The sequence below is a fragment of the Mustela lutreola genome, chromosome 2 (assembly GCF_030435805.1).
Source record: "Mustela lutreola isolate mMusLut2 chromosome 2, mMusLut2.pri, whole genome shotgun sequence".
Classification (NCBI taxonomy): domain Eukaryota; kingdom Metazoa; phylum Chordata; class Mammalia; order Carnivora; family Mustelidae; genus Mustela; species Mustela lutreola.
In genome coordinates, this window is record NC_081291.1 from 72,803,947 (window position 1) to 72,829,588 (window position 25,642).

Below are 25,642 nucleotides of genomic sequence, written 5' to 3' on the forward strand. Positions count from 1 at the left end.
AAGAGGGAAACAAGTGACTCTTAATGACAGAAAACAAACAGGGTTGATGGAGGGAGAAGGGTTGGGGAAGGGCTGGATGGGTGATGTCTCTTAAAGAGGGTACTTGTTGTGATGAGCTCTGGGTGTTGTATGTAAATGATGAGTCACTGAATTCTACTCCAGAAACCAACATTTGACTATATGTTAACTAACAAAATTGAAATTTAAAAAGTTACATTTATTTATACTGTACTGTATAAGTGTGTTAAGTGTGCAATAATAATAAAAATACAATGTATACCTTAGTTAAACTTAATTTTAAAAATTTTAGCCATCATCCAAGCCCTCAGCACGTCCCAATCACTGATCACACTGATTACAGATCAGTGAATGAAAAAGTTCAAAATATTTGAAGAACTATCAAATGTGACACAGAGACATGAAATGAGCAAATGCTGTTGGAAGAATGGTACCACTAGGCTTACTTGATGTAGGGTTCCTGCAAACCTTTAATTTGTAAAAAATGCAGTATCTGCACTGTGCAATAAAATGAAGTGCAATAAAACAAGGTAGGCCTGTACTAACATAGGTCTTTAAAAAAATGAAGTGGCATAAAGCAAGCTTCCAGAGAATAAGGGAAACCTGTATATGAAAAACCTACTTAGACATCATACTTCATGGTGAACGACTGAAAACTTTTAAGATCAGGAACAAAAGCAAGGATACCCATTTTCATCACTTCTGTTCAATAGAGAACTGGAAGTTCTAGCCAGAGTGATTAGGCAAGGCAATAAAATACATCCATTTTGGAAAAGGAAAAGTAAAATGATCTCTGTTTGCACATTATCAACAATAGCCAAAATATGAAAAGAACCCAAATATCCATTGACTGATGAATAGATAAAGAGGATGTGGGGTGTGCGTATATGTGTGTGTGTACGCACATACATATATATAACAGAATATTATGCAGCCATCAAAAGAATGAAATCTTGCCATTTGCAACAATATGAATGGAGCTAGAGTGTCTATGCTAAGCAAAATAAGTCAGAGAAACACAAATACCATATGATTTCACTCATACGTGGAATTTAAGAAAACAGATGAAAATAGGGGAAGGGAAAAGAAAAAGAGGGTAACAAACCACAAAAGACTCTTAACAATAGAGAACATACTGAGGGTTGGTTAAAGACAGGTGGGAGATAGGCTAATGAGTGAAAGAAATAACAGAAACATTTCAGTTTACAATAGCATAAAAAATAATAAAATATTTAGGAGTTAACCATGGAACTGGAAATCATGTGTGATGAAATCTACAAAGCATTGCTGAAAAAAGAATAACCTGGAGGAATCATATTTCCTGACTTGAAAACTACCTACAAAGCTACAGTAAAAGAAAACCACAGTACTGACATACAGACAGACATACAAACCAATAGAATAGAATAAAGAGCCCAAACAAAACCCTCTTATATGTGATCAAATGATTTTAGACAATGGTACCAAGACCATCCAATGGGGAAAGGATAGTTCTTTCAACAAGTGATGGTGAGAATACTGGATATCATATGCTAAAGAACCTTTACCTAATACTATCTTTACCTAATACTATATACAAAACATTAATTCAGGATGGATCAAAAAAGAGTTTAATGTAATTTAATATAAGACCTAAAACAATAAAAGCCTTGGAAGTCATAACAAAAGATTTACAACACTGGTTTGGCAGGAACTTCTCAGATGTGACATTAAAAACACAGAACAAAAGACAAAGACAAATTGGATTTCATGAAAATTAAAAAATTTTCTCCATTAAGAGACAGTATCAAAAGAATAAAACTTCAGCCCACAGAATGGAAGAAAATATATGGAAATCATATATATAATCATGGATTAATATCCAAAATATATAGAGAACTCCTAAAACTCAACAGCAAGAAAACCAACCTGATTCAAAAATAGGCAAAATACTTGAGTAGACCTTTTTTTTTGCAAGATGTACAAATGGCCAACAAGCTCATAAAAAAGATGCTCAACATCACTAATAATTAGGGAAAGGCACATAAAACTACACTGTGATACCACCTAACACCATTAGGATGGTTACTATCAAAACAAAAAGGATACAGAGAAATTTGAACCTTTGGCACTTTTGGTGGAAATGTGAAATGTTACATACACTGTGGAAAACAGTATGGCAGTTCCTCAAAAAATTAAAAATAGAATTACTATATGATCCAGCAATTCTTCTAGGTATATACACAAAAGAATTGGCATCAGGGTCTTGAAAGATATGTGTAGACACATGTTCATAGCAGGATTATTTATAATAGCTGAAATCTGAAGATTCCAAATGTTCAGTGACATGAATGGATTAGGAAAATTTGGTATATACATACAGTATATTATTCAACGTAAAAAAAGAAAAAGTCTTATTTCACTCAGCGTAATCTCTTCCAGTCCTGTCCATGTTGCTACAAAAGTTGGGTATTCATCCTTTCTGATAGGGCATAATACTCCATAGTGTATATGGACCACATCTTCCTTATAAGTCAAGCAGAGAGAGTCAATTATCATATGGTTTCACTTATTTGTGGAGCATAACAAATGGCATGAAAGACATGGGGAGTTAGAGAGGAGAAGGGAGTTGGGGGAAATTGGAAGGGGAGGTGAACCATGAGAGACTATGGACTCTGAAAAACAATCTGAGGGGTTTGAAGTGGCAGGGGTGGGAGGTTGGGGAAACCAGGTGGTGAGTATTAGAGAAGGCACGGATTGCATGGAGCACTGGGTGTGGTGCAAAAATAATGAATACTGTTATGCTGAAAATAAAAAAAAAAAACATAGGAAAATAATCATTAAAAAAAAAAGAAAAAGTCTAACATATGTTACAATATGGATGAACCTTGAGGTCATTATGTTAAGTGAAGTCAGTCAGTCACAAAAAGCCAAATACTGTATGATTCTACTTATGTGAAGTACTTAGAGTAGTCAAAATCACAGAGACAGAAAGTAGAATGGTGGTTAATGGGAGCTGGGAGGAAGGGGGAAAGGAGAATTATTGTTTAAAGGGTACAGAGTTTCAGTTTTATAAGGTGAAAGGAATTATGGAAATGGATGAACATTTTGAATATATTTAATACCATTGAATGTACACCTAAGATGGTAAATTTTTTATTATGTACATTATATTACAATGAAACTTGGGGGGGGCAATGTAGCAGTTCATGTCAAAAGCTATGAAAATAGTCAAACCTTTCTCTCCAAACAGTTTAACCAAAGGAGATCATTTTAAAGGAGAAGCTATATTAATATTTTAAATTTTAAAAGTATTTCCTGACAAAAGAAGGAGTGCTTCATGTCAATTACCATGGACTACTTAAACACTAACAAATTTTTTCAGACTATGCTTGCTTTCTTTAAACATATGTAGTTCCAGTTTAATAAGTTATAGAAGTTATAGTAGCAGATACTGAATTTCTCATGTTACCTGCTAAGATGGCAACTATGTAGATACTACAAAGTGAATAGCAGGAAGAATTCATTTGTATGTGCCCAGGAAAAACAATTATAGTACATAAAGGAGCTTTAAAATAAAACTTAATGTTATTATTTTGTATTATTAAAGCTGTATAAAGTAATTATAACTTCAACATTAATTTTTCTTTTTTCTTAGATTTAAAAAAATTTTTTAAATTATATTATGTTAATCACCATATAGTACATCATTAGTTTTTCATGTAGTGTTCAAGATTCATTGTTTGTATATAAAACCCAGTGCTCCATGCAATAATGTGCCCTCCTTAAAACCCACCACCTGGCTAACACATTCCCCCATGCACCTCCCCTCTAAAACCCTCAGTTCGTTTCCTGGAGCCCATAGTCTCTCATGGTTCATCTCTCACTCTGATTCACCCCCACTTCCTTTTCCCCTTCCTTTTCCTAATGTTCTCCATGCTGTTCCTTATGTTCCACATATGGGTGAAACCATATGATAATTATCTTTCTCTGTTTGACTTATTTCACTTAGCATCATCTCCTCCGGTTCCATCCATGTTGATCCAAATTTTGGGTACTCATCCTTTCTGATGGTTGTGTAATATTCCATTGTATATCTGGACCACATCTGCTTTATCCATTCGTCTGTGGAAGGGAATCTTGGCTCCTTCCACAGATTGGCTGTTGTGAACATTGCTGCTATGAACATTGGCACAGGCATGTGCTCCTTCCTTTCACTACATCTGTATCATTGAGGTAAATACCCAGTAGTATAATTGTGGGGCCATTTAGTAGCTCTATTTTTAACTGTTTGAGGAACATCCACATAGTTTCCCAAAGTGACTATACCAGTTTGCATTCTCACCAACAGTGTGAGAGGGTACCCCTTTCTCCATAACCTCTCCAACATTTGCTTTTTCCTGTCTTGTCAGCATTTGCCATTCTAACTAGTATAAGGTGGTATCTCAATGTGGTTTTTTTTCTTTTTAAAATTTTATTTATTTATTTATTTTTTATAAACATATATTCTTATCCCCAGGGGTACAGGTCCATGAATAGCCAGATCCACACACCCCACAGCACTCACCAAAGCACACCCCCCCCAATGTCTATAACCCCACCACCCTTCTACCAATCCCCCTCCCCCCTGCAACCCTCAGTTTGTTTTGTGAGATTAAGAGTCACTTATGGTTTGTCTCCCTCCCAATCCCATCTTGTTTCTTTTATTCTTCTCCTACCCACTTAAGCCCCCATGTTGCATCACCAATTCCTCATATCAGGGAGATCAACTATTGTTGTCTTTCTCCGCTTGACTTATTTCACTAAGCATGATATGCTCTATTCCATCCACGTTGTTGCAAATTGCAAGATCTCATTTCTTTTGATGGCTGCATAGTATTCCATTGAGTATATATACCACATCTTCTTGATCCATTCATCTGTTGATGGGCATCTAGATTCTTTCCAAAGTTTGGCTATTGTGGACATTGCTATTATAAACATTCGGGTGCACGTGCCCCTTCGGATCACTATGTTTGTATCTTTAGGGTAAATACCCAGTAGTGCAACTGCTGGGTCATAGGATAGTTCTATTTTCAACATTTTGAGGAACCTCCATGCTGTTTTCCAGGGTGGTTGTACCAGCTTGCATTCCCACCAACAGTGTAGGAGGGTTCCCCTTTCTCCACATCCTCGCCAGCATCAGTATTTTCCTGACTTGTGAATTTTAGCCATTCTGCCTGGTGTGAGGTGATATCTCATTGTGGTTTTGATTTGTATTTCCCTGATGCCGAGTGATATGGAGCACTTTTTCATGTGTCTGTTGGCCATCTGGATGTCTTCTTTGCAGAAATGTCTGTTCATGTCCTCTGCCCATTTCTTGATTGGATTATTTGTTCTTTGGGTGTTGAGTTTAAGTTCTTTATAGATTTTGGACACTACTCCTTTATCTAATATGTCGTTTGCAAATATGTTCTCCCATTCTGTCAGTTGTCTTTTGATTTTGTTAACTGTTTCCTTTGCTGTGCGAAAGCTTTTGATCTTGATGAAATCCCAATAGTTCATTTTTGCCCTTGCTGCCCTTGCCTTTGGCGATGTCCTAGGAAGTTATTGCTGCGGTTGAGGTCGAAGAGGTTGCTGCCTGTGTTCTCCTCAAGGATTTTGATGGATTCCTTTCTCACATTGAGGTCCTTCATCCATTTTGAGTCTATTTTTGTGTGTGGTGTAAGGAAATGGTCCAATTTCATTTTTCTGCATGTAGCTGTCCAATTTTCCTAGCACCATTTATTGAAGAGGCTGTCTTTTTTTCCATTGGACATTCTTTCCTGCTTTGTCGAAGATTAGTTGACCATAGAGTTGAGGGTCTATTTCTGGGCTCTCTATTCTGTTCCATTGATCTATGTGTCTGTTTTTGTGCCAGTACCATGCTGTCTTGATGATGACAGCTTTGTAATAGAGCTTGAAGTCTGGAATTGTGAGGCCACCAACTTTGGCTTTCTTTCTCAATATCCCTTTGGCTATTCGAGGTCTTTTCTGGTTCCATATAAATTTTAGAATTATTTGTTCCATTTCTTTGAAAAAGATGGATGGTACTTTGATAGGAATTGCATGAAATGTGTAGATTGCTTTAGGTAGCCTAGACATTTTCACAATATTTATTCTTCCAATCCAGGAGCATGGAACATTTTTCCATTTCTTTGTGTCTGCCTCAATTTCTTTCATGAGTACTTTATAGTTTTCTGAGTATTGATTCTGTGTCTCTTTGATTAGGTTTATTCCTAGGTATCTTATGGTTTGAGGTGCAATTGTAAATGGGATTGACTCCTTAATTACTGTTTCTTCTGTCTTGTTGTTGGTGTAGAGAAATGCAACTGATTTCTGTGCACTGATTATATCCTGACACTTTACTGAATTCTTATACAAGTTCGAGCAGTTTTGGAGTGGAGTCTTTTGGGTTTCCCACATATAGTATCACATCAACTGCGAAGAGTGATAGTTTGACTTCTTTGCCGATTTGGATGCCTTTAATTTCCTTTTGTTGTCTGATTGCTGAGGCTAGGACCTCTTGTACTATGTTGAATAGCAGTGGTGATAATGGACATCCCTGCCGTGTTCCTGACCTTAGCGGAAAAGCTTTCAGTTTTTCTCCATTGAGAATGATATTTGCGGTGGGTTTTTCATAGATGGCTTTGATGATATTGAAGTATGTGCCCTCGATCACTACACTTTGAAGAGTTTTGATCAGGAAGGGATGCTGTACTTTGTCAAATGCTTTTTCAGCATCTATTCAGAGTATCATATGGTTCTTGTTCTTTCTTTTATTGATGTGTTGTATCACATTGACTGATTTGTGGATGTTGAACCAACCTTGCAGCCCTGGAATAAATCCCACTTGGTACTGGTGAATAATCCTTTTAAAGATGTACTGTTGAATCCTATGGGCTAGTATTTTGGTGAGAATTTTTGCATCTGTGTTCATCAAGGATATTGGTCTATAGCTCTCTTTTTTGATGGGATCCTTGTCTGGTTTTGGGATCAAGGTGATGCTGGCCTCATAAAATGAGTTTGGAAGTTTTCCTTCCATTTCTATTGTTTGCAACAGTTTCAGGAGAATAGGAATTAGTTCTTCTTTAAATGTTTGGTAGAATTCCCCCGGGAAGCCATCTGGCCCTGGGCTTTTGTTTGTTTGGAGATTTTTAATGACTGTTTCAATCTCCTTACTGGTTATGGGTCTGTTCAGGCTTTCTATTTCATCCTGGTTCAGTTGTGGTAGTTTACATGTTTCTAGGAATGCATCCATTTCTTCCAGATTGTCAAATTTGTTGGCGTAGAGTTGCTCATAGTATGTTCTTATAATAGTTTGTATTTCTTTGGTGTTGTGATCTCTCCTCTTTCATTCATGATTTTATTTATTTGGGTCCTTTCTCTTTTCTTTTTGATAAGTCTGGCCAGGGGTTTATCAGTTTTATTAATTCTTTCAAAGAACCAGCTCCTAGTTTCATTGATTTGCTCTGTTGTTTTTTTGGTTTCTATTTCATTGATTTCTGCTCTGATCTTTATGATTTCTCTTCTCCTGCTGGGCTTAGGGTTTCTTTCTTGTTCTTTCTCCAGCTCCTTTAGGTGCAGGGTTAGGTTGTGTACCTGAGACCTTTTTCGTTTCTTGAGAAAGGCTTGTACCGCTATATATTCTCCTCTCAGGACTGCCATTGTTATGTCCCACAGATTTTGAACCGTTGTATTTTCATTATCATTTGTTTCCATGATTTTTTTCAATTCTTCTTTAATTTCCCGGTTGACCCATTCATTCTTTAGAAGGATGCTGTTTAGTCTCCATGTATTTGGGTTCTTTTCAAACTTCCTTTTGTGGTTGAGTTCTAGCTTCAGAGCATTGTGGTCTGAAAATATGCAGGGAATGATCCCAATCTTTTGATACCGGCTGAGTCCTGATTTAGGACCAAGGATGTGATCTCTTCTGGAGAATGTTCCATGTGCACTAGAGAAGAATGTGTATTCTGTTGCTTTGGGATGAAATGTTCTGAATATATCTGTGATATCCATCTTGTCCAGTGTCATTTATTCCTTGTTGATCTTTTGCTTGGATGATCTGTCCATTTCAGTGAGGGGAGTGTTAAAGTCCCCTACTATTATTGTATTATTGTTGATGTGTTTCTTTGATTTTGTTATTAATTGGTTTATATAGTTGATTGCTCCCACGTTGGGGGCATAGATATTTAAAATTGTTAGATCTTCTTGTTGGACAGACCCTTTGAGTATGATATAGTGTCCTTCCTCATCTCTTATTATATTCTTTGGCTTAAAATCTAATTGATCTGATATAAGGATTGCCACTCCTGCTTTCTTCTGATGTCCATTAGCATGGTAAATTCTTTTCCACCCCCTCACTTTAAATCTGGAGGTGTCTTCGGGCTTAAAATGAGTTTCTTGGAGGCAACATATAGATGGGTTTTGTTTTTTTATCCATTCTGATATCCTGTATCTTTTGATTGGGGCATTTAGCCCATTAACATTCAGGGTAACTATTGAGAGATATGAATTTAGTGCCATTGTATTGCCTGTAAGGTGACTGTTACTGTATATGGTCTCTGTTCCTTTCTGATCTACCACTTGTAGGCTCTCTCTTTGCTTAGAGGACCCCTTTCAATATTTCCTGTAGAGCTGGTTTGGTGTTTGCAAATTCTTTCAGTTTTTGTTTGTCCTGGAAGCTTTTAATCTCTCCTTCTATTTTCAGTGATAGCCTAGCTGGATATAGTATTCTTGGCTGCATGTTTTTCTCGTTTAGTGCTCTGAAAATATCATGCCAGCTCTTTCTGGCCTGCCAGGTCTCTGTGGATAAGTCAGCTGCCAATCTAATATTTTTACCATTGTATGTTACAGACCTCTTATCCCGGGCTGCTTTCAGGATTTTCTCTTTGTCACTAAAACTTGTAAATTTTACTATTAGGTGTCGGGGTGTGGGCCTGTTCTTATTCATTTTGAGGGGCGTTCTCTGAACCTCCTGAATTTTGACACTTGTTCCCTTTGCCATATTGGAGAAATTCTCCCCAATAATTCTTTCCGGTATACCTTCTGCTCCCCTCTCTCTTTCTTCTTCTTCTGGAATCCCAATTATTCTAATGTTGTTTCGTCTTATGGTGTCACTTATCTCTTGAATTCTCCCCTCGTGGTCCAGTAGCTGTTTGTCCCTCTTTTGCTCAGCTTCTTCATTCTCTGTCATTTGGTCTTCTATATCGCTAATTCTTTCTTCTGCCTCATTTATCCTAACAGTGAGAGCCTCCATTTTTCATTGCACCTCATTAATAGCTTTTTTGATTTCAACTTGGTTAGATTTTAGTTCTTTTATTTCTCCAGAAAGGGCTTTTATATCTCTCGAGAGGGTTTCTCTAATATCTTCCATGCCTTTTTTCGAGCCCGGCTAGAACCTTGAGAATTGTCTTTCTGAACTCCAGATCTGACATATTACCAATGTCTGTATTGATTAGGTCCCTAGCCTTCGGTACTGCCTCTTGTTCTTTTTTTTGTGGTGATTTTTTCCACCTTGTCATTTTGTCCAGATAAGAGTATGTGAAGGAGCAAGTAAAATACTAAAAGGGTGGCAAGAACCCCAGGAAAATATGCTTTAACCAAATCAGAAGAGATCCCAAATCGTGAGGGGAGAGAAAGGGGATTAAAAGAGGTTCCAAAAGAAAGAAAGAAAAAAAAAGAAAAAGGAAAAGAATTAAAAAAAGAAAATGAACAAAGAAAAGTATAAAAAAGAAAAATATATATATATTAGATAAACCAGTTTAAAAATATTAAAAAAGAAAAGGGTAAAAGTTAAAAAAAAATTTAACAGAAGAAGAGAAAAAAAAAACGAAAAAGAAAAAAATTAAATTAACTGCAAGACTAAAAAAAAATCATAGGGAGAAAGCCATGAGTTCCGTGCTTTGCTTTCTCCTCCTCTGGAAGTCTGCTGCTCTCCTTGGTATTGAAACCGTATTTCCTTGGTAGGTGAACTTGGTCTTGGCTGGATTTCTTGCTGATCTCAGGGGGAGGGGCCTGGTGTAGTGATTATCAAGTGTCTTTGCCCCAGGCGGAATTGCACCGCCCTTACCAGGGGCTGAGTAATTCGGTTGGGTTTGCTTTCATGAGCTTTTGTTCCTTGAGCGCTGTCCGTAGAGTTCTGGAGGATGGGAATACAAATGGCGGCCTCCTGGTCTCCGGCCCGGAGGAGCCAAGAGCCCGGGGCCCCACTCCTCAATGCGCCCTCAGAGAACAGCGCCCAGTAACTCCCGTCTGCCTGACTTCCGGCTGCGCTTCGAGCTCACCGAGCCTGCGGCTGGTTCAAGGTAACCCCGAGCTGTGAGCTTACTGTCGGCTCTGTCTCTGTAGCCGGGTTTCCCGTTCTACTTCCCGCATGCTATGTGACACTCAGACACCCCTGATCCTTCTGTGACCCTGTGGGACCTGAGGCCACGCTGCCCCCGTGTGGGCTTCGCCCTGGTTTAGCCTCTGGAGCGATGTCCTTCAGCGGAACAGACTTCTAAAAGTCCTGATTTTGTGCTCCGTTGCTCCGCTTGCCGGGAGCCGGCCCCTCCCCCCAGGGTCTATCTTCCCGACGCTTTGGATTCATTTCTCCGCCAGTTCTACCTTTCAGAAAGTGGTTGTTTTTCTGTTTCTAGAATTGCTGTTCTTCTCTTCGATCTGCCGATGGATTTGCAGGAGTTTGCAATCTTTAGATAAGCTAGCTGATCTCCTGCTAGCTGAAGTAGTCTCAGTTGCTACTTCTCCGCCATCTTGACTCCTCCCTCAATGTTGTTTTGATTTGAATTTCCCTGACGGCTAATGATGTTGAACATTTTTTCCTGTGTCTGTTAACCATTTGTATGTCTTCTTTGGAGAAGTGTCTATTCACATCTTCTGCCCATTTCTTAACTGGATTGTGTTTTGGGTGTTAAGTTTGAGATGTGCTCTATAGCTCTTGGATGACAGGCCTTTATCTGTGGTGTCATTTGCAAATAACTTCTCCCATTCCATGGGTTGCCTTTTTGTTTTGTTGACTGTTTCCTTTGCTGTGCAGAAGCTCTTGATCTTGATGAATTCCCAGAAGTTGATCTTCGCTTTTGTTTCCTTTGCCTTTGGAGACATATCTTGAAAAAAAGTTCCTGTGGCTGATGTTGAAGAGGTTACTGGCTATATTCTCCTCTAGGATTTTAATGGATTGCTGTCTCACATTGAGGTTTTTCATCCATTTTGAGTTTATCTTTGTATATGGTATAAGAGAATGGTCCAGTTTCATTCTTCTATACATAGCGGTCCAATTTTCCCAGCACCATTATTTAAAAAAGAGTGTTATTTCTCCACTGGATATTCTTTCTTACCTTGTCAAAGATTAGTTGTCCATAGAGTTGAGTGTCCATATCTGGGCTCTTTATTTTGTTCCATTGGTCTATGTATCTGTTTTTGTGCAAGTACCATGCTGTCTTGGTGATCACAGCTTTGTAATACAGCTTGAAATCAGGGAACATGATGCCCTCAACTTTGGTTTTCTTTTTCAGCATTTCCTTGATGATTTGGGGTCTTTTCTGGTTCCATACAAATTTCAGGATTGTTTGTTCCAGTACTTTGAAAATTGCTGATAGTATTTTGATTGGGATGGCATTGGAAATATAGATTGCTCTGGACAGCATAGACATTTTCCCAGTGTTTATTCTCTGATCCATGAGGTTGAAATATTTTTCTATCTTTTTGTGTCTTCAATTTGTTTCTTAAGTGTTCTGTAGTTTCTAGAATATAGATCCTTTACCTCTTTGGTTAGTTTTATTCCTGGGTTATCTATGGTTTTTGGTGCTATTGTAAGTGGAGTCGATTCCTTAATTTCCCTTACCTTAGTCACATTTTTAGTGTATAGAAATGCCACTGATTTTTTTTTTTAAGATTTTATTTATTTATTTGACAGGCAGATATTACAAGTAGAGAGGCAGGCAGAGAGAGAGAGAGGTGGAAGCAGGCTCCCTGCTGAGCAGAGAGCCCAATGCAGGGCTTGATCCCAGGACCCTGGGATCAAGACCTGAATGAAGGCAGGTGCTTTAACCCAGTGAGCCACCCAGGTGCCCCAATGCCACTGATTTCTGTGCATTGAGCTGAATTGCTGTATGAGTTCTAATAATTTGGGGCTGGAGTCTTGGGTTTTCTACATAAAACATCATGTCATCTGCAACAAGAGAGAGTTTGACTTCTTCTTTGGCAATTCAGATACCTTTTCTTTCTTTTTGTTGTCTGATTGCTGTTGCTAGGACTTCTAGTACTATGTTGGACAATGGTGGTGAGAGTAGGCATCCTTGTCATGGTCCTGATCTCAATGGGAAGGCTCTCAGCTTTTCCTCATTGTGAATGATATTTGCTGTGGGTTTTTCATAGATGGATTTTATGAAGTTGAAGGAATGTTCCCTCTATCCCTATACTCTAAAGAGTTTTAATCAGGAAAGGATTCTGTATTTTCTCAAATGCTTTTTCTGCATGAATTGAGAGGACCATATGGTTCTTGTCTTTTCTCTTATTAGTGTGTTCTCTCAAACTGATTGATGTGCAAATGTTGATCAACCCTTGCATCCCAGGGATAAATCCCACCTGGTCATGGTGGATAATCCTTCTATTAATCTGTTGGATCTTAATAACTAGGATCTTGTTGAGAATCTTAGCATCCATATTCATCAGAGATATTGGTCTGAAATTCTCCTTTTTATGGGGTCTTTTCTTGGTTTGGGGATCAAGGTAATGCTGACCTCATAGAAAGAGTCTGAAAGTTTTCCTTCTGTTTCTGTTTTTTTGAAACAGCTTCAGGAGAATAGGTATTTCTTTGAATGTTCGGTAGAATTCCCCAGGGAATCCATTAGGTCTTGGACTCTTGTTTCTTGATAGGTTTTTGATCACTGCTTCAATCTCGTTACTAGTTATTGGTCTATTCAGGTTGTCAATTTCTTCCTGTTCCAGCCTTGGAAGTTTATAGGTTTCCAGGAATAAATCCATTTCTTTTAAGTTGCTTATCTTATTGGCATATAGCTGTTGATAATAATTGCTGATGATTGTTTCTATTTCCTTGGTGTTAGTCATGATCTCTCCCCTTTAATTCATAATTTTATTAATTTGGATCCTTTCTCTTTTCTTTTGAATAAGTCTGGTCAGTGGTTTATTGATCTTATTAATTCTTTCAAAGAATCAGCTTCTGGTTTCGTTGATGTGTTCTACTGTATCTCGCATTTCTAATTCATTGATCTCTGCTCTAATCTTGATTATTTCCCTGCTTGTGCATGGGGTTGGCTTAACTTGTTGATTCTTCAGTTCTTTAAGGTGTAAAGAGAGTTTATTTATTCGGGATTTTTCTTTTTTTTTTTTTTTTGAGTGAGGCTTGGATGGCTACGTATTTCCCCCTTAGGACCACCTTTGCAGTATCCCATAGGTTTTTGGACCGATGTGTCTTTATTCTCATATGTTTCCTTGAATTGTTTAAGTGCTTCTTTGAGTTCCTGGTTACTCCAAACATTCTTGAGCAGGATGCTCTTTAGCTTCCAAGTGTTTGAATTCCTTCCAAACTTTTTCTTGTGATTAAGTTCCAGTTTCAAAATAATGTGGTCTGAGAATATGCAGGGAATAATCTCAGTCTCTCAAATCAGTTGAGCCCTGATTTGTGACTCAGTATGTGGTCTCTTCTGGAGAAAGATCCATGTGCCCTTGAGAAAAGTTAATTTTCTGTTATTTTAGAGTAGAATGTTCTGTTTATACCTGTGAGGGCCATCCGGTCCAATGTGTCATTCAAATCTCTTGTTTCTTTGTTGATTTTCTGCTTAGATGATCTGTCTGTTGCTGAGAGTGGTGTGTTAAGATCCCCTATAATTAATGTATTCTTATCAATATGTCTCTTTATTTTGATTAACAGTTGGCTTCTGTAGTTGGTTGTTCCCATGCTAGGAGCATAAATATTCGTAATTGTTAGAACTTCTTGTTGGATAGATCCTTTAAGCATGATGTAGTGTACTTCTGTATCTCTTGACTAAAATTTTTAGCTTAAAATCTAATTTGTCTCTTATGAGAATTGCTACCCCACCTTTCTTTTGAGTCCCATTGACATGAAAGATGGTTCTCCAGCCCTTCACTTTCAGTCTGGATGTATCTTTAGTTTCAAAATTAATCTCTTGTAGACAGCATGTGGATGTGTCCCGTCTTTTTAGCCAGTCTGCTACCCTGTGCCATTTTAGGGGAGCATGTAGGCCTTTCACATTGAGAGTGATTATTGAAAGATACTTTTTATTGTCATCATGTTGCCTGTGAATGTCTATTGTCATCATGTTCCTATAGAATGTCTATAAATTTCTGTTCTATATCACTCTTGGGTTCTTTCTTCTTTTATAGACCCCCCCCCCCCTTTGTAGTGCTGGCTTGGTGGTCACAAAATCCTTTAATCTTTGCTGGTCTTGGAAGTTCTTTATCTCTCCATCCATTCTGAATCCAGGTAAAGTATTCTTGGCTGCATGTTCTTCTCATTCAGTGCCCTGAACATGTCTTGTCAGCCCTTCCTGGCATGCCAGGTTTCTGTGGACATGTATGATGTTATTCTGATGTACCTCCCTCTTTACGTAAGGAATCTCTTCCCCCTAGCTGCCCTTAAGACATTTTGTCTGAATTTAGGAGTTGAGAATTTCAAATTCTGCATCTGGACGTCTTTCTACTCTCACTGATCTTGGGAGGTGTCCTCTCTGCCTCTAGGACATGACCACTTGTTCCATTCTGCAGATTAGGGCAGTTCTCATCTAGGATTTGTTCAACTTTATCTTCTAGTCTTCTCTCTCTTTCCACCCCCTTAGGGATCCCAGTAATTCTGACATTAGAACCTTTCATGGCATCATTTATTTCTCTAATTTTGTTTTGATGGCTTCTAAGCTGTTTGTTCCAGGCCTACTCCTGATCCTTCTCTCTGTCAGTTTGTCTTTTAGGTCACTGATTTGATCTTCTGTCTCATTTACCCTAGCTGTTAGAGTATTTGGATTAGATTGGATCTCATTGATAGCATTTTTAAGTTCTGTCAGATCAGTGCTCACTTCCACCCTTAGAGATTCTAGGTTGCCACTAATGGTCTTCTCCAACCTAGCCATTGTCTGGATAACTGTTACCCTGCATTCTATTTCTGACATATTATTTATGTCCATATCCAATAGTTCTGTGACAGAGGTCACAGTCTGAATTTTTCCTCTGTTGCATGTTCCTTCTCCTAGTCATTCTGATGAGAGGCAGTTGAGGGGCTATGTAGCTGAAAATATCAACCACGATCCCAGCAAGGTGCACCCTGTAAAGTTTTGGTGTAATTGGAGTCACCACCAAAAAAGAAAGAAAAAAGAGAGAGAGAGAGGGAAAAAAAAAAAAAACCCAGCTTAAATGAGCCCCAAGAGTAAGATTTATAAAGTACAAAACCAAAAATGAACAGAGAAAAAAACCAACAAAAGAATAAAGAAAAAGAAAAACCCAGCCAAAATGAACCCCAAGAATAAGATTCATGAAGTACAAAAGGAAAAACACACAGAAACACTGACAAAAGAATAAGACAGGAATGTGGTTATAATCCCTCAATGTGGGTGATGAAGGGTATTTCGGTTCTTCCTGGGTGTATCTTGATATCTTTTTAAAGGATTCAACTTTCCAGAGATACAGGGAATTTAAAACTGGTGTATATATATAGGGGTAGTATTGAATAGGAAAAAAGGACTAACTTGAAGCTTATATCTATCTATCTATCTACCTATATATATATATATATATATATTTAAAAAGTATATGTTTCGAAAAAGTTCAAGTTAAAAAGTTACTTAGAGGAGCGCCTGGGCGGCTCAGTGGGTTAAGCCTCTGCCTTTGGCTCAGGTCATGATCTCAGGGTCCTGGGATTGAGCCCCACATTGGGCTCTCTGCTCAGCAGGGAGCCTGCTTCCCCCTGCCTCCTCTCTGCCTGCCTCTTTGCCTACTTGTGATCTCTCTTTGTCAAATAAATAAATAAAATCTTTAAAAAAAGTTATGAAGTAGTATGTTGTATTAAAATCTAGTTGAAATGGTAAGTAGGTAAAACAAAAATAAGAACAAGAATTATGAGAATGAATTTAAAGGAAAAAAAATTGTGACTACAAAATATACAGGCTGTGGTGCAATACCAGGAGCTTAATATATTGTTTTCCCCGATGTTGGGGTTTTACGGTTCTATGGGCACCCTATGGTTATTGTCCTCTTGTTCTTTCTGTTTGTCTTCTGGAGGTGGGGCCTGCTGCATTGTTTCTCAGTCAGTCCTGTTTGAGTCGTGTTGCCCTTCATCCTACCAAGGGTCTGTGCTTGGTGGAAACCAGTTTTTCAGGGTTTTGTTCTCTGGCGATTTTTTGTTCCTTTTCATAGGGTCAGAGCAAAGAAACTCTCTGCACCCAGACCTCTGCCTCAGAGAGGAGCCACAGTCTGCTCCTCTCTGAATGGTCCAGATCACATCAACCCCACCTCCGCAAACTCCGTTGAACACTGAAACCTCCCACAGCAGTGTACACCGCAGCCACCATCTCAGTGGTCGCTCGAGGCACCTGCTTGTCTCTGTACCCCCATGCCACCAAAACTGAGAGTGATATTGGTCGGGGTGAGCTTGTTGCTGGTGTCTGCCATTCCTGGGATCACTGACTGGAGCTCACGGCCACGCCGGGTACGCTCAGCTCCCATGGCAGCGGAGGCAGCGGGGGCAGCTGTGGTGGTCGCAGACCCAGGCAGGGACTGTCAACTGGAGCCCATGCTGGGTTCTCTTATGTGTGGATGGGTGCTGGCTGTGGCTGTCTTGGGATGGTGGGCTTAGGTCCATGCCTGCCGCTGCCCAGTCCCATCAATTGTCCCTTAAGTCCCTTTGTTCTGTTTGAGTGCTATTATTAATCCCTTTCCGTCTGGCAGCCACTGATCTCCAAGCTAATGCTGTTCACCAAATGCAGGGCACTTTCTCATTGGTGCATTACTTTCCACTGTGTTGGTTCTGGTGACTCCCTCCCCCTTTGTATCCTCTGATATCAGTCTATGCACTTCCAACTCCTCTGTACCTCTCCACTAATGATTCTCTGCTCCTGTAGAGATCCAGAAGAGTTTATCTTACATCTCAGTATGTTTTCATGGGTGTTCAGAGTGCTCTGATAGATATATAGCTCACTTCAGGGGACCGGTTAAAATAGGGTCTCCTACTCTTCCACCATCTTGCCCCTCCCTCCAAAGATCTTATTTCTTCATTGATATATTGCTGAGATGATCTATTGCTGAGAGTGGAGTGTTGAGGTCTCCTACTATAACTGTATTATTATCAATATTTCTCTTTTGGCATATGTAGTTGTCTGCTCCCATGTTGGGGGCAAAATATTTACAGTTGTTAGATTCTCTTGTTGGACAGACTCTTTTAGCATGATATAATGTCCTTCTGTATCTCTAACTGCAGCCTTTAGCTTAAAATGTAATTTGTCTGATATGAGAATTGCTATTCCAGTTTTCTTTTGAGGTCCGTTGCCATGAAAAATGATTCTCCATCCCTTCACTTTGAGTGTGGATGTATGTTTAGGTTAAAAATGCATCTCTTGTAGACAGCATATGGGTGGATCATGTCTTTTTATCCAATCTGCAACCCTGAGCCTTTTCATGGGAGCCTACAGGCCATTCATTTTGAGAGTGATTATTGAAAGATAAACGATTTTATTGTCACCATGTTCCTGTGAAGTACTTGATTCTACAGAGTGTCTCTGTAAATTTCTGATCTATATCACTCTTGGGTTCTTTCTTCTTTTATAGAAGACCCCCTTAATATTTCTTGCAGGGCTGGCCTTGTGGTCACATATTCTTTCAGTTTCTGCTGGTCTTGGAAACTCCTTGTCTCTCCATCCATTCTGAATGGTAGCCTTGCTGGATATCTTTGTATTTTCTTCTCATTTGGTACCCTGAATACATCTTGCCAGCCCTTTCTGGCTTACCAGGTCTCTGTGGACAGGTCTGACATTCTGATGTTCCTTCCTCTGTACATAAGAAATCTCTTTCCCTCACTGCTTTCAAGATTGTTTCCTTGGATCTAAGATTTTCAAATTGTACTATTATATGTCATGGCATTGGTCTTTTCTCATTGATTTTTTGCAGGGTTCTTTTCTGCCTCTTGGACATAGATGTTTATTTCCTTTCCCAGATTAGGGAAATTTTCATCTACAATTTGCTCAAATATATCTTCTAGACCTCCATATGCAACCCCTCAGGATTAACAATAATTCTGATATTGGAATGTTTCATTGAGTCACTAATCTCTCTGTTTAATTCCTTGGATTTTAGTTTGATGTTCCTATCTCACCTTGATTTTCTTCTTTTCTTTCATTTTATCGTCTGTCTCACTAGTTGATTCTTCTGCCTTGTTTATCCTGTCAGTGAGAGTATCCAGCTTACACTGCATTTCATTCATTGTATTTTTATATTTAACCTGATTCGATCTCATTTCTGCCCTTAGAGATTCTACATTGTCGTTAATATTTTTCTTAAACCTAGATATCATCTTTATATTTGCTACTCTGAAATCAATTTCTGACATCTTGGTTATATACATATTCATTAGTTCTGTGGCAGAGGCCACAGTCTCTGAATCTTTCCCTTTTGGGGGGTTCCTCCTCCTAGTCATTCTGTTGAGAGGTGGTTGAGGGAATATACAGAGTCCAAATTATTGATCACAACACAAGCAAGATATACCCGTTTTATAGAGAACTTAGGGTTGTTGGCCTCTTGTTCTTTCACCCTGTCTTCTGGGGAAGGTGCCTGCTGTGCTGTTACTCAGAAAACCCTGTTTGGGCAGAGTTGCCCTGTCCCCTGTGGCAGGGAGGAGCTTGGTGAAAACTGTTTTGCAGAGCTTTTATTCTCTGTGGAGGCTTTCTCTGGCAGTTTTCTTTGTCTCTTCTGAGAGCGCCGAAGTGACCATATCCAAACCTCTGTCTCAGAAGAGCAAGATTGCAGTCTGCTCTTCAAGGAGCCCTCCTGGCCCCACTGTCTCCTTTTCTTTATGTGCTGCTAAATGCTGCAGGGTCCTGGGTTGTGCGCCCCACAGCAGCACTCCCAGCCCTTGCTTACTGGTCTGGGTTTGTCTCTGACCTTTGTGCTTCCAAAATCACAAGCCATCCCTGATTTGCCTGTGTGCACAGCTCCAGGTTTCTGTCTGAGAGGTTGCCTTAAGGTCCTTTCCCCATGGCTATTGGTCTGTAAGGCTGGGTGCTTTTGCACTCCAGTGATGCAGGATCCTGGAGGCTCCAACCCCCTTCTGTTTATCTTTGCCCAAAGAATCACAGCTCCCTGCTTCATACCTAGAGACCAACCCCTAGAGATACTCTGTTTGTAGAAAGCCAGATATATCTTTTTACAACTCAGGCTGATTTCATGGGTGTTCAGAATGGTCTGGTAGACATTCAGCTCAGTTCAGGGGACCAGTTGAAATAGGCTCCCCCAGTCCTCTGCCATCTTTTTGTGGGTCTCTAATTTTTCTTATTATACTATTGAACTTTATCACTAGCTCTTGATTCCCAAGCAGCATCATGTAATCCAGATAGTAATAAGTATTTTGGACAGGAATAATTACACAAAAATAAAACCCAAAGTAATTTTTATTAAGGTAATTTCAGATAAGGTATAGAGATTTTGACCTGCAAAATTTTGGAATGGGGAAAATAATCACTGATTGATCCCTTAAAGTTAAAGTAATTTTACTAAAATTAATGGGGAAAATTAGAAGTGGTTTAAGTGTTACATAGAAAATATATTAAGAAATTGAACTGACATTAAGAAACCACTTTCTCAAAGTAAATTAGTCCATGTACTTTGTAGTAGAATGTTCACAGTCATAGATTGGAATAAAAAACATCCTTAGGATCAACATGTTGGTGGGGTTAAAATAAGAAGAGGTGTGTGTGAGAATAACCTACAACCATCCCTAAATTATACACCTTCTCATCCCTGACCAAGTTGGGCCTGAAGAACCTCTGAGAATGTGGTTCCCTCAGAGTGCCTATTGAGACCATGTTGTATGAGGAGACTTGGGCCTTTTTTTTGTAGTTAGCACATGAGTTAGCTCTCTGTGTAGTGTGTGCTGTCTTTGGTTGATTTCAAATGTTATTGTTAACTTTTGCTTTACTTCCATCAAATATTGCTGATATGGAAATATACCTTTCAAGAAGATGAATTTATACTGCTTAACCTTTAACTATAGAAAATTTGTCTCGTTTAAGAAAGATAAATATCTTAAAATCAGCAAGTGATTTTAAAATGTTTTTATTTTTAGTAAACACATTTATGGATTACTACCGAAAATTTCCACCGGGTATACACTTTGATTTACAAGTGCTAAATGACCTTCTAAATTCTTTACTCAAACATTGTTTATTGAAAGAAGTATTTCAGGTAGTGAACCTCAGCATAATGGTTAAAATGCTGGTAAGTAAACTGAAAATATATTCTTTTTAATATTATAAGTAGATTTCTCTATTATATTTCTTATTTGTGTAATTTAGCAGTTAAACTTCTGTGTTTATTGTATACTTTCTAGAGAACACTTTTATATTTCAGCATAAATGAATTTGAGAAATTTAAGGTAGAAGACATTAAAATGAGTAAATTTTTTGTTTTATCCAGCCTTCTCTGAAAATATTACTAAAAATATTTGAACACGTGGCAACTATGAAATTAAGGAATGCTGTACCTGCTTTAATTGATATATTTTGCAAGGTATGCTTTACTTTAATCTGTTTTATTCTCTGATAGTGAATAACTTAAAAATAATTATTTCCACTTATACTCTTAAACTACCTCTTACTCACATTCTTGATGCCAAAGAATCCTATTTTCAGAAATTTTTTTTTCTCTTGAAATAGGATTTATAAGCATATTCCAATGGCTGATAGGCCTTCCCCTCAGATAAATCATTCCAAGCACTTCTTTCTGATTTATGAGGTCATATCTATACCTTAAAGATGATTAAAGAAAACTCTTTTATCCAAAAGTTATGAGTTCATTTATTAACAAAAATAAATACAAAGATAAATATATAAATAGAAAACCATGACCAAAACAAAGAAAGTATATAGGGAGAAAATAGAGGTTCTAGGAATTGATTTTATATTTGGCACTAAACAAAAAGATAAAAGAATTTTTTTATGGCTTTTTGAAGATATATTAAAATTTGTGCTTTTGGATATATAATGGTATTTAGCATTGCCCAGCCATCCATTTCAGAACAGGCTAATATCAAGAAAACTTCCTATTTTCTTTGAGGAGCAGCATTAGAACCACTATAGCAGAATATACAAGTATTTCGGTAAACACCTCTAGGTCCACATTACAAAACTTGACAGAATTACCTGCCTAGAAATTTTTTGAAGTAGAAATTACTGATCATCACTAGTAGTTTTAGAAAATCTCAGTTTGATACTTCTCAGGAAGTTTACAATCTGGGATGAACTATAAACACAAGTGCTAGTAAGCTAAAGACAAAATGAGTATCAGACAGGAGGTACAGGTGATAAATTCAGTGAGACAACTTGGAAAGCAGAATATTCACGTTTTGAATTCAAACATTATTTTCACATTCACTTTAAATTCTTGAAGTAGGGTGTCTTACTGTGGTTCTCAAATATTGGAAGAAAATATGCTTTGAGTTTTTTTAGTGAATTTTAATTCCACTTGACTCCTTGTTTCATTTTTTTTCCACCATTCTTTTTTTTTTTTTAAGGTTTTATTTATTTATTTATTTGACAGACAGAGATCACAAGCAGGCAGAGAGGCAGGCAGAGAGAGAGATCACAAATAGGCGGAGAGAGAGGGAAGCAGGCTCCCCGCCGAGCAGAGAGCCTGATGCGGGACTTGATCCCAGGACCCTGAGATCATGACCTGAGCCGAAGGCAGAGGCTTTAACCCACTGAGGCACCCAGGCACCCCATTTTTTACCATTCTTATAGTTGTTACATTACTGATTTTCAAGCTCTCATATTTGTATAGGAATGACTCCTTTTTTTTTTTTTTTCCCCTCTGTAGTTTGTTGAAGCTGGGATGGTATTTGATGCAGAACACTTTAACTATATTGTCAAGCTCTTATACCAACTACAGGCTTCCCAACAAGAAATAACTGCAGTTCTGGAAATGAAATCCAGGTAAGAAAAGTCATTATAATTAAGGTTACATCATATATATATGTGTGTGTGTGTGTGTGTATGTGTGTGTATATATATGGTGTATGTGTGTATATATATGATGTATACATATATATAGTATATGTATACATCATGTATATAATGATATATATCATATATACACACATATATGTATAATATATACATATTATATATATGATATACATATATAATGTATATGTATATTTCTAGGGACTTACAAAGGTTGAAAGGAAAGCACTTATTTATCACTATTTATATTTGTAACATCTTGATAGTGGCCCACCATAAGCCTTTCTCCCATCTCTTGAATATGTCCTAGTCACATTGTCATTAGTTGGGCTGCCTCTAGACAGCCTTTCTGATCAGCCTCACCAAATCTTTCTCAGTACTTGATTCATCTCAGTGCCTGGCACATTAAGTGTAAAAGGAATCTCTTATCCTCTGTTTCAGAACTAACTTAATTATACTTAATGCACTCTCTTTTATGTGTATAAATTACCTTAATTCTTTTGTTTTTTTCGTTTCTTTTCATGTTAGCTAAACAAAATACCTTAATGCTTCTTCCTTATTCTTTCTCTCACTTGCTCACTCTCTCTATATGGCTTATGGGCCTCCCAAGGCCTTTTTATTTGGAAATCTATGATAATTATGAATAGCATCATAATATACCTATATTGAGAAAAAGGAAAACCATAACTTTTACAGAAATTTTAATTAAACTGTTACATACATAGTGTTACTAATTTTAAGTATTTAAAGGAAACATGACTTTTTAATGAAATCATATTTGATAACATACAAATAATATCAACCAGCAAAGACCTTGAGAAAGCCTAGAAAGCTCCTTCATACAGCTGCTACAACTGGTGTCATCTCATTTCTCATTATCTTCTAATAGAGAGGTTTTCAGACTTCTTGGTTCGTAGTGTCCATAGGCCGAAAGAAGTACATTAATGGTCTTATTTATTAAGCAGTTAGATCCAAACAAGTTGATAGTAACAATTTGATGGTATCTAACAGAAGGTGCTTTGAAAATTTAAAATAACCTGTGGAACTCCTCTGAATTTGCTTTAGTGTCCTGGATGGTATACAGCTAGGGAATTGCAGTGATTCTGCTAAGTGATGCTATTTCCTTTGAAGCACCAGTATTGAAGATATATTTGACTTTTTCAAGTTCTGTGGGTTTCATTTCTTTAACTAATGGTAATTAATATTTAGGTTGTCTATAAAAATTATAATACTATTTAGGTTAAATAGATTTTTGGGACTACCTAAGAAATAAGTTTTTGTGAGAAAAATACAATTTGTCTAGCACAGATTTCTAAGATATAATCAATTTATAATAACAAAAGTACATTGATATTTTCTTCCAAACATTAAGTCATTATTCTCCTGATCTATATGGCATTTTGGACAGTGACACCTATGACAGAGTGCTCAGATGGCTAGCAGATGTTTGTCTCTGTCAGACTGAGAAGCATCTGGCACAAGGGAAGTGTGCACTTCTAGATGCAACAGGAGCAACACTACCCTATATCCAGTACAGCTACACAACCAGACTTCGTTTTCTAATTTTCAAATTGACATGATCACACAAAAATTTTTGTAGCTTATTTTACAACCCCTAATTCTGAAAATTGTATACATATACACTCTGCTTCTTCCTGTTCCTCCCACTTTAAAAGAATTATCTAGTATTTTTAAGAGGAATTAACATCGGTGGCCTATTTGATGAAGGACAGACTAGGATAATAACTGTGGGTAGTTAAGGGGTATGGATTGTGGCTAGGGATGTGGACCTGGCCTCAATGCAAAAGGAAAAAAAGTTTAGTACTTATCATTTTATGTTTGAATTTTCCTGACACCCTTTGAAATAATTACCCTTTTTTGTGCTAGGGAAATGAGTTTTAATGAACACTTATACTTTGATTTTGATTATAGTTTTTAATTAGGTAGTTTATAGTTCATTAGAAAGGCTTTCACATTCATAAAGAATTCCAGCATATTCAGGATATCAATGAGAATTTAGGTGTGTTTATAATCTAGGATGTTTAATATACATTTAATGACTTTAAAATTTTTTTTTATTTGGAAATAATTTTAGATTCACAGAATGTTGCAAAAATTAGTATAGAGACTTCCCATGCATCCTTCATCTAACTTCCTTTCATGTTAACATCCTACATAGTAAGAATGCAGTTATCAAAATCAAGAAATCAGTAGCCATAAAATCCAATTAACTGCACATCTCAGTGCATCCTAACTGGAGGTACATAGGGTCAACATATCTTATTACTGATTATGTTAACCTTGATAACTTAGTTAAAAATGCTATCTGCAAGTTTTCCACACTGTAAAGTTACTGTTTGTCCCTTTGTAACTAATATTTTGGGCAAAAGACTTTAACATTATACATTACCTTGTTTCTTTTCAAACCTTTATACATTAATTTTAGTATTCATCAGGGGATCTTTCCTACAGGTTACTACTGTGGTATTTGCCCAATTGTAATTCTGTATTTTCCCTATTCTACATTTATTAATTGGAATTTTGAGTAAAGAAGAGCTTTCCCTTCTCCATTTATTTATTTATTCATTTATATCAGTATGAACTCATGGCTTTTTATTTTATCTTATGGGTTATATATAATCTAATACTATTATTATTTATTGTTTTTGGTCAAATTCTTCTAGATTTGACCTTTGGAAGTCCTTCAGGGTTATTCCTATATCCTTTCATCATGTACTATTCATTTTTCTACCATTTTCTAATTTTTTGGAGCCACAGAGTTGTTTTAAGTTTCATCTTGTTTACCCTGTCCCAACATTTGCAACTAAGGAGACTTAGCAGTCTTAAATATGTATGTAGCAGACAACAGAGCTTCAAAATATATGAAGCAAAACTGATAGAACTGAACAGATAAAATAGACAAATCTGTAACTTTAGTTGGAGACTCTATAAAATCAAATTACCAAAGAAGATAGCAAGAAAGGAACAAAGGAACTACAAAAATAGAAAACAATTTAACAGAATACCAGTACTGAATCCTTGCTTATCAATATTACTTTAATGTGACTAGATTAAATTCTCTAATTAGAGGAGTGTCTGGATGGATTAAAAAACAAGACTGCCTTCAAGAGACTTACTTCAACTATAAAGACACATTTATGCTGAAAGTGAAGGCATGGAAAAAGCTATTCCATACAAATGGAAGCCAAATGAGGGCAGGCTGTACTTTTATCAGAAAAACTACACTTTAAGTAACAAGAGACATGTTCATTATATTGTGATAAAGGAGTCAGGTCAAGAGGATATCACAAATATAAATATATATGTATACCCAATATCAGAGCAGTCCAACACAGAAAGCAAAACTTAATAGATCTAATGGGAGAAATAGAAACCAGTGTAATAAAAGTAGGGGATTAATACCCATTTTC

General features: G+C 37.4%; 1 protein-coding gene across 1 annotated transcript in view; it reads left to right on the top strand.

Moving 5' to 3' along the window:
• Positions 1 to 25,642, top strand: part of TOPAZ1 (testis and ovary specific TOPAZ 1) — a 133,462-nt gene that overhangs the window by 53,436 nt on the left and 54,384 nt on the right. The window contains 3 exon segments of the mRNA XM_059162283.1: positions 20,318 to 20,469; positions 20,668 to 20,760; positions 22,066 to 22,181. Coding sequence (XP_059018266.1) covers positions 20,318 to 20,469; positions 20,668 to 20,760; positions 22,066 to 22,181 — 361 coding nt within the window.